This window comes from Nuphar pumila, chromosome 7 (assembly GCF_984573655.1).
Source record: "Nuphar pumila chromosome 7, dmNupPumi1.hap1.1, whole genome shotgun sequence".
In the NCBI taxonomy this organism is placed as follows: Eukaryota; Viridiplantae; Streptophyta; class Magnoliopsida; order Nymphaeales; family Nymphaeaceae; genus Nuphar; species Nuphar pumila.
In genome coordinates, this window is record NC_143255.1 from 35,112,686 (window position 1) to 35,123,405 (window position 10,720).

The following is a 10,720-nucleotide window of genomic DNA, read 5'->3' on the forward strand; positions in this document are numbered from 1 at the left end:
ACGTCGGGTTTGGGTTTGGGTTCGGGTAATTGGTCCTTTAGAGCCATATCCAATCAAGACCAATGTATCCTTTTTGCCCTGATTTTCTGTTTATCCTTGGATTATATTAAGGATAAGAGTCATGCCTTTTGAAACTGATGACCCTTAACAGAGTCACACCCATTTAGAACTGGTGACCCTTAGCAGAGTCATACCCATTCAGAACTGGTGACCCTTGGCAGAGTCACACTTGTTCAAATCTGGTAACTCTTTGCAAGGGTCATGTCTTTTCAAAATGAGAAACTCTTCAAGAGTCATGTCGATTCGAACATATATCTTCCACGTCTATATAAACGTGGTTAGAGAGGTTCCAAGGACACGGATGTACACTTTATCATCTCTCTCTCTCTTGCTTTGCTAAAACTGTGAGGTCTGCAGTTGTAGTTCCTGAGGTTGTTTTCGAAGGGTGATCTACCATCGGCGTGTACCGATCCAGATTGCCGAGGCTATTGTATCCTGGGGGAAGGACGCCGAACCCTGTTTGCACTATATGTAGGGGCGAATCTTCTTTAAGTGGAGTACTTTAGTACGCCTTAATGTTCTATGCATATGTTTGTTCATTTGCATATGTCTGGATTTTGGTATATGGTGAAACTCAACATGCCTGCTCCCTGTTTATGTTTCGATTTGCTGAAAATTATAATTTGTATTCTGCTGCCTATTATGATTTATATCATGCTTTATATTATGATTATGATTGTGAAAGTGTGTGATCCCAAATACTATCCAACAAAGCTTGCTTTTCCATTGTGAAAACCAACTTTTTCCCTCATAATAAATGAAGAGGAATGAACACAATTGCAGAGAATGCGACTTCCGTGTTGCTAAGAAACGTAATTTCCATTTGATCAGGAATGAACACAATTGCACAAACGCTTCACTGAAACTTTATTTTTATTGCACACATACATGGAAATGCAACCAAACAACCTGCTGGTTTGACAAGCCAAAAGGAAGGAAGGAGAAGGAGCTCACTTTGGATAGGAAAACCAACCGAAACATCAACATCATATGGGGATGGCGTTGGAAACGGAAGGGTAGACGACGGTGGCGGGGTGGGCCATGATCCTCCGGCCCTTCAAGTGGCGGAAGGGGTAGATCAGAGCGCCCACCGGCCACTCCACCACCGCAGCGACGGCGAAGGCCAGGAAACCCAGCGTGGGACCCACCACCTTGCACCTGCACGGGTTCCTCTTCGTCCCGCACTGCACGCAGCTGGGAATCCCACCCCCCACCGCCATCTTTTGCTACTTGGTTGCTACTACTGCAGGAACCCGGGAAAATATCTTTCGTAGGAAAGTGTTTGGTTTCGGTCGCGACGGGAAAGCGAAAGGGCTTTCGTTTCGTCGAGTGAAGTGAAGTTGGTGGAGCGGGAGCTTAAGAAGGGATGGAGCATGCAGATGCAGCGATCCATATTTTGACACGTGGATGTGTACAAGGACACGTGGTCGGCAAAGTGAAAGGTGGCGCAACGGGTGGTTTTCTGTGTCCCCACCACTTCTTTGACAAATGGGAGGCCGCCACGAGTCTTGGAACAAGGAGGTGTAAGTGGTGGGTAGTGGACCTGGATCCGAACCGGTCCGTTAATGTTATATCTGACTGTGAGAAGCAAATATCGGCGATATTTTCAAAATGCAACGTTTTGAAAAAAACATCAGTCGTTTGACAGATTAAGGGCTCAAAGAAGGATGTAAATGGGTCGGATATGGGTCCGATTTTGCTTGGCCAGCAGTGGAGATCTGGATTTCGAAGTATGGGTCTGGCTTTGGATAGTGATGCAAACGGGCCGGATATGGCCTAGTTCGGTCAAGCTTGACCTGACATTGAATCTGAATCTCAGATAGTGGGTTCTGAACCGAACTCGACTCGGATCTCATAGAAAAATTTTGGTCTCTTATCGTACTAGATACACCAAAAATGATTCAAACATATTGATTTACATGTGAAATATGTAAAATAGGTCGCATCAGACACAATTCTGAACACCCTTATTTATCCGCTTCAGATCTGGACCCAACTAAAGCTGACAACATTTATGTTACATCCGACCTGGATTGGGACATATATTATCTGGATTTGTCAATACGGGTCAAATTTAGTTTGGAACCGGATTAGAGCTCCAACCCATCTTCATGCCTAGTTTTGGAGTCAAGTATGATTAGTACCAATCAACCTTTTAAGTCCTTGCGATGTTGGATATGGTGAAAATGGGCAAAATCTATCGAGTTTACTATAAAAAGTTAAATTGAATGAAGTAGACCTAACGATATTGTTTAGGACCCGAATAGAGATTTGTATACATTAACCAGATCTATCAATACAGGTCAGATCTTATTTGGATACGGGTTGGATATCCAACCAATTTGCACCCGTAGGATACTTCAAGGCTGCAGCATTTATGGGGAAATTAAGCTCGTTGTGTGAGACTTAGTGCTGTCAATCGGTCGTGTATTTTCAATGAGATCCACTGATAATATAGACTGGAGTTGCCAAAGTAGGTTCAATTGGGTTGTTGGATGATGCTTACATAATCCAATTACTAAGTGGACTTGACTAAGTCGTTGGAAAGGTTGTTTCACCAAATCAACCAAGTCTGCGCTCCACTTCAGAAGACCCTCATCCGGAATTGATCACCCCTAAGCAAGGTACAATCGCATCTGAACTTGGTCTTGGCACCTTACAATAAAACATGGATCTGGACCTATTTCAGTTTGCCCCAACCCAACTCGTTGGTAGCCATACTTCATAGAGACCATTGACCTATCTGCATCGATCGGGTAATCAATCTGAGTTCCTGGTCTGGCTCAAATTAGAAATAGGTGTTGGTTTGGATCCCAACAAAGTCTGACCACATATCAAGCAGAATCTCATCTTTTGCTTGCACATTATTGAACAAAATTACTGAGCATTGTGCCCATTTACATATATAGGTTGGGTTGTGTAGGGTACCCTATCCGACCTGAATCCAGATTTTTCTCCATATGGGCCTGAAAATAAAGACCAGACTATAACTCGGGTAGAACCCGAGCCCACCGCCAGCAATATCTGGGTCGGATTAGGTTATGTTTTTCTACAATGTTTGAACAGTAGTTGTTCCAACTCCATGGCTCAAGTGGCACTTGCACATGAGCTATTACCTAGGGATATGCAAAGGGTTTGGATCCGGAGCAGCTAAATAGATGGGGGAGTCGGATCCAGAAAAGCCAAAAATTGGAAAACCTACATCCTGGGATCCGACCCATTTGCATCCCTAGTACATTGAAATGAATTCAAAGACCTTTTCACCTGAGCCAAATGCAGTCAACACCATCAAAGTCACCAGGAAAAATATTACTATCATGCATTGGCCTATATTTTCAACTGAAATTTATTAGCCTTGAACGCTCTTAATCATAGCCTTAAAAGGCCAATGAGGACCATTTCCACCTTTTACAGTTTGGTCACTATCGTCTTGCTCAACATTGCCCCCAAAAAGTCTGAAAGAGAGGAAAGAAGATAAGCCCACACAGTCAAATTGTCAACCGACTTCCTGAATTCCATTAGTTATATATATATGGTATCCAAACACCAGCCATCTTGATCAGAATTGTGGACTACAATCCTTCAAGGATTTACTGCCTTGAAACATTGTTGTCATATGTTGGGAACATATACATTATGTTCAAAGGTATCCTAAAAGTGGTCACGGGTAAACAACTCTGAATATCATAACTCATAAATTTTGATCTGTTTTTTTTTGAAACATTATAATTAATCTGGAAATTCAAAAAAATTTCAAAATTTATCCTATTTTTTTCACTTTTTGAAATTATGCAACTAAATATTCTCATAGGAAAAATTATGGGCACACTATGATTGGCAAGCTGGGGGCTATCTCCAAGCTTCCAAAAAAAGAAAAAAAGGGATAATGACATGAAATTATATCATAACATCATATACATGTATACTTGGATCGAACCTAACCCTTTTTACAACACTTCAAGCATGATTGTTAGAAATTATTCTGTCCAGCCGTATGGATAGGATAAGGAGGCCTTTGGTTATGATATAATTATCCTATTCAGACGATTTTCCAAATGGAGATCACGTTTGGATAGGATAATATCAAATTGAGAATAGGTAAGGTCAATCTCCTTATTCTTTGAGATAATATCCTAATCATCTCACACAGTTTTCTAATTCTCTATATTCTCTTTATTGTATAAAATGTATAGTGTATCAAACCAGTGAAAAATATCAAAAACGTCTTTTTTCCCCCCTAGTCTCTGTACATTCTTTCATGGTATCAGAGTGAAAGCCAGATTCATTTTTTTTGTGTTTCAAAAGCAGTGCGTCGTGCAAAACAATCATATCACATTAGTTTTTCTCTGCCACATCAAGATTCAGTCTGCAGGAACTTAAGGCTCGTCATTCATGGCTTCTAGCAATCAATTGCAGAAGGATGAAGATGCATTAGATTTTAATCTCTTCTATACACATCATTTCGATAATCCATGAGTGTTGCTTGTATCGCAAGTTCTTACGAGAGAAAATTATTTGATGCGGAAGCGGGTGATGTCTATGGCACTCAGTGTCAAGAACAAGATGGGCTTCATCAATGGCACCATCACGAAACTCGCGAATCCACAAAAAATAGTAGCCACCTAGGAGAGGTGTAACAATATGGTCCTCTCTTGGATTCTCAATGTCATTCATAAAGATTTATCAAAAAGTGCTATATACGCTCAAAGCACCACCTAGGTATGAAAGAATCTGAGAGATCAATTCTCTCAATCAGACACTCCAAGGATCTATCAGATTTAATATCAAATAATGAACATGAAGCAAATACAATCTTCAGTGCATAATATTTAACAAAACTAAAAAGGCCTATGGAATAAACTTGATTCAGACACCCTCATTCCTGAATGCACTTGCAGTGCCATGAAGATCGTGCACGACCATCAACAATTAGATTGCCTCATCCAGTTTCTAATGAGATTGAATGACAATTATGACACAAATCGTAGTTAAGTCCTTCTCATGCAACTGCCCCCAACTGTATCAAAGGCTTATTCTCTAGTCATGTAGGAAGAGCGACAACATGGTATGCACATCATTACTAATGCCGTTATTGAAACCCCTCTTGTCGTGGCAGTCGAGACACAAGGAAAATCATGTCAAGGCCGATCTCGACCACATTGCGATCACCACAGAAAAGTCAATTACATCAAGACTAAATGTTTTCACTTACACGATTTTCCTAATCGATAAAATAAGAGGGGCATGAATCAATTGAAATAAAGTGATATGACGCCCAATGAAAAGCAAAAATCCTTAGCCCATGCAAGTATAGTCAATGAAACCACACCAAACCCGATATTTACCAAAGAGCAGGTTGAACAATTTTTTACTTTTATCAATCAAGGTAATCGAGCAAGTCCACATGTGCACTTGAAAGGTAATGTTTCAAACTTCACTGCCAGCACCTCTCTTTCACAACAATGGATTCTTGACACCGGTGCAACCGATCATATGATGGGATTTTTTTATAATCACACCTCACTAATACCAGTGTCTTACTGTAAAACCCCCTCCGGCAAAGTCGCCGGAGGGGATAAGAAAAAAAAAAAAGGAAACGGTTTCCCCAAAGGGGAAACCGCGTAACGGGAAGGGGGTGAGGATAAACCTCACCCCCCAAAATCCGCGGGAGAGGGGGCGAGGTTATCCTCATCCCCTCACCCTGCGTGAGGGTTATAAAAACCCCCACGCAGGGTCTCCTGCCGCGGCCCAGAGAGAGAGAGAGAGAAAGAGAGCGAGAGAGAGAAGGACTTACCGGCGACGGCGGCGACGACGGCGACGGCAGGGAGGTAAGCCCCTTCGTCCCCACCTCCTTCTTCGTCCTTCTTTTCGGCTGGAAGCACTGAGGGCCGGCATCCATGGCTGCCGGCGAGTTTCAGGAAATGAAAAAAAAAAAGAGTCACAGAGATGGAGAGAAAGGGGGGGAGGTCGGCCGGCCCCTGTGGCGGCCGACTCCGACGGCCCCCGGCGACCGGCAGACACTGTCGGCCGGCCCCAGAGGCCGGCCCAGGCAGGGAATGCAGAGAGAGGGTCGGCAGGGGCCGACCCTCTGCAACCGTTATCGGAAGGGGCACAGCCCCTTCCGCCTCTTTTTATCGAGGGACCGGTTCGGTCCGGGTGCCCGGACCAAACCGGGTCGGTCTGGGTGCGACCCAGACCGAGCCCACCGGTCTGGGTCACACCCAGACCGAGTGTTCAAAAAAAAAAAAAAAAACAGAGTCTGGTTCGGCCTGGGTGCGACCGAGACCGAACCGGGTCGGTCCGGGTAGCACCCAGACCGAACCGGGTCGTGAGAATTGGGTGAACCGGTTCGAATCAAACCGGTTCAAGCCAAACCGATTCGGAACGAACCAACTCAGGTTGAACCGGTTCAGGCTGAATCGGTTCAAGCCAAACCGGTTCAGACCGAATCGGTTCAGGCCGAATCGGTTCAAGCCGAACCAGGTTCAGGTCGAACCGGTTCATGCCGAACCAGGTTCAGGTCGAACCGGTTCAAGGCAACTGAGTTGGTTATGCTGGTTCGGGTCTGGATCCAGGTATTCAGTTCACATCCAGTTCAATCTGGACCTGTATCAGATCCAGGTTAACCAGGTCCAGATCTGACTGGATCAGTCTCGGATCTGGACCCAGTCAGACAGGTCCGGATCCAGTTAAGGCAGATATGGATCCAATCAGACTATCCAGGATCCAGTCCAGCAGGCCCAGATCCAGTCAATCTGTCCTGGATCCAGTCAGACTAGTCTGGATCCAGTCGGATGGGACGGATCCGATTCTGACCCAATCAGACTTTCTGGATCCAATCAGCAGTTTTGGATCCAGTTATGAGAAAGATCTGAATCTAAACAGACAGGGTTTGGATCCAGATCAGGATTTGATCAGAAAATAGTCTCGGATTGGCCCGAAATCCGAAATGTACCAAGAGATCCATTTGGATCTGTGAGATCCATTTCAGTAAAATGGACATATCTTCGCACTCCAAACTCGGAATCGAGCGAGGTTTGGTGCGTTGGATTCGTATTAAAGAGAGGAATCCATTGGTCTATGAACTTCAGTCAAAATAGTAATACATAAACCGTGGTTTGTTTAATAAGATTCGGGAGGGGTATTTTGGTAATTTGGTAAGAGAATTGTGAACTGATTAAAATATATTACCTTAATGACCAGATCCTGGTGTTAGAGCTTCGTAAGGCTCTATTTCGGAGAGAGCACAGAGTCAGCACTTGAGGTAAGGGATATTATAAGTAATCTTAGATGTAAATACACATTTTTACGTTGATTGTGATTATATGTTGTGTTTTATTAAGCATGATAGTTTTGAGAGACCATGACATGCATAAATTCCATGCTTGACATTATGAGTTAAAATTTTATACATATTTGCTATGCAAGTTAGTTTGGTAAGTCATGCATGATGAACAAAAATTTTATTGAGATTGCATGTCTAGATCATTGATTAATATCATGCATTGTGATGAGATTATGTTTAGATTAGAGTCCCTTTAGTCTATTCATGTTGTATGAATGGACATTTTGAGATCAACATGCATGACCCCTTAAATCCCGGAAGTGGCGACCTGTGGCAAGGGCTACCTGGTTCGCGGCCAGAGTGCAGCCACCATGGAGAGTGGGCCGCCGGTGATTTAATGATGTAGAGACACTACATCATTGCATGCTAAGTGAGAGCGGTGTGAGTCGTAACGTCATCATGAGATTAAGAATGAGATTGTTGTGACTATTCATGATACCACTCGTGAGGGAACGAGTGAACTTTATAATTGAGAATTTGTTCAATATGTGAACTTAGTTATGACTTAGGATTTCACTCACACTGGTTTGGGACTCTAGAGGATCATGGATGGTTGATAACCATCATGGTTAGGATGTAGCATGAACCATGCCGAGATTGAGAGCTTGACCTCCCGGCTAGCTACCGGTGGGGTCCCCGTGGTGGTACACTGCAGTGCCTAGTGGTCCGGGGACCACTGAGAGTGTATGGTTCATTGTCTGGCCAACATGTAGAATTGGGGTGTTCTACAGGGTTGCTACGCCCATCGATGGCTATTACCGGTATAGCCAACCTAGTGATAATTGAGAGAGAGTATTTTTGAGATGTTAATGGGGGTAATTAAAATATACAAACATGTGTGGTGTATCGAGAACTAAATTAAGACTAGGGGCTTAGAGCCCACTACAGTTGTAAATTGAGTGTTTATTTACTTATAATTATTTCTTACTGGGTTGTAGACTCACCCCCATTATTGTTTAATTGCAACTGTAGGTTCCAGGTATTAGAACAGTCAGCTTGTGAGCAACTTCTTCTTCTTCCGCAGAGCATTGGTATCTTTTACTTTACTTGTCATTGAATAATGTAATTTGCCATATTTTGTTATGAATGATGAACATTGTAAGGAAGAAGTTGATTTATGAGAATAAAATGAAAAGTTTTTTTTTAGCCACGTTTTCTCTGTGTAAGCTTTGCACTTTTCCCTCTGGGAAGTAATACCAACCGAACTCGGACTCCTGAGTTCCCAGATCGGGGTGTTACAAAGTGGTATCAGAGCCAGGTTTACACAGAAAAAAAAATTGTTCATCATTTATAATAAGCCTCAATGACAAGATGTAAGTCTCTGCTTGAATAATACATGTTAGTGATTAAATTATTGCATATTTAGGAATGGCTAACAATCAAGGAAACAACGAAGTCCCACGGGCTCATGACCCAGTTGAGCCTCCTTTTGTGGGAAGAGATGAATTCTTCGCTGCCATGGCGATGGTTACAGGAGTCATCACGAGCATGACTCAAGTAGTTAGAGAATTAACACCACAGCCTCCTCCGATCTACATCATTCTCGGAGACCGAGACGTATATCATCGGAACTACCTCTACTCTACCCAGGGGCTACATCCTCCACCTTACAGAAGGAGGAATCGTCAATGCAACTGTCAGAGGGCGAGGGTTGCACGTGGACGAATGGGAGGAAACCGGATGGCGGCTCGAGGAGGCATCGAAAGAAGAGCACCTCCGAACACCAACTTCGTGCCTCGGGGAGGTCTTCGTATGGCAAGAGGACGGGGACGACATATGTCCCGGGCTAGTTATATGGCGGCCATGAGTGGGGGAAACCAGAGGGTTCCACCTCCATTCAATGAGATTCTGGCTGAAGAAGCTCGAAGAACGGCTTTTCAGGCAGCCGAAGCAGCTCGGCAAGCAGCGGGAGCCAACCAAGGTGACCCAGGGTTTGGACAGGAGAGAGAAAATTCAGAAGAGAGAGGCGAGGATGAAGACCCGAGTGATGATCCTGCCTCCCCTACTTACTCTCCTGCCACACCTACCCACACATATTCGTCACCATCATACACTCCTGCTACGCCTCAGTACGACTTGAATGCTCCTTCCGAGACTCAGACTCAAGGGAGTACAAGGAACAGGCCCTGCTTCGGATGGATCGAAGAATGATTAGGACTAGTTAGTTTGCTTAGTAGAATAGTATTTTTTTAATTGCATTGTTCGTCCTTTTTCTTAATTAGAATATTTCTCAAGTATGAAATTTTTTGTTTTGGAATGCAATAAAGTGAATTATTTTTGCGTAAGATGTGATTCCAATGAAACATGTGATGTTAAGTAAGAATTTTACTGCAGTACAAATGGCTACTCGCAGAGGAACTTCGTATCTTTCCAAGGACACGGTAGCAGCTAGGCGGGAAAGGGAAACCATTGGTGGACCGTCGCGAAGGGCACCCTCATCTTCCCCTACTACGGAAGGGGCACGAGTTCAAGGGAGCCACGCGGCAACGCACACGCCGGAGAGATATACTCATCATGAAGGTAGAGAAGAAAGTATGGAGATTCCACCTAGATCCCCAATGAGTCAGAGTACGAGGGTACCGCCTGAGTATACTACAAACCGCATATTGTATGAGTTGCTGCAAACGACTCGGGCACAATAAAGTCAGCCACAGACGGTGATTTCTGGTATCACCTCATGGGCGGAGAGGTTCAAGAATATGCAGCCTCCGCTCTTCGATGGCACTCCTGACGGAGTCATGGACGAGAATTGGCTGATGCAAGTTGAGAAGGCATTGGATGCCATCCAATGTCCAGATGATCAGAGAGTTTGGATAGCTGTATCCAATCTGACCATCGATGCGGAGCACTGGTGGAGATCCATCAGGGACACCTTAGAGCCGGACACTTACTTGCCTTGGTCCACTTTCATGAGGAGGTTTTGCAGGCAGTTCTTTCCAAAGTGTCAACGGGTGGAAAAAGAAGAAGAGTTCAGGAAATTGAAACAGAGTGACATGACAGTCGCCCAATATACTGCACGTTTTAACTCTCTCTCCCGTTTTTCCAAGTCCTTGGTGGCAAACGAGAAAGAGAAGTGCAGAAGATTCGAGAGGGGTTTGAGGCCCGATATTTTGAGGTTGGTCGGGCCACAACAAATAAAGAAATACAGCCGACTGGTGGACTATGCCTCCAGATACGAGTTTTGGGAGATGCGGACAGCTGAGAAACCGCAAACGAAGTAAAAAGTCAAGACGGAAGAAAAGACCCAGCATAGCGGTGGCAATGTGGCAGAATCTTCTCGAAGAAAGTATTATTCTAAGGAAAGATTCCAGAGGG

General features: G+C 44.1%; 1 protein-coding gene across 1 annotated transcript; it reads right to left on the reverse strand.

The window, feature by feature from the left end:
- Positions 1-886: 886 nt before the first annotated feature.
- Positions 887-1,355, reverse strand: LOC149831885 (cold-regulated protein). The gene has a single exon (XM_090012268.1). It carries the CDS (start codon positions 1,278-1,280, stop codon positions 1,047-1,049), a length of 234 nt encoding a protein of 77 aa, XP_089868394.1. The 5' UTR covers positions 1,281-1,355; the 3' UTR covers positions 887-1,046.
- Between the last annotated feature and the right edge of the window lie 9,365 nt (positions 1,356-10,720).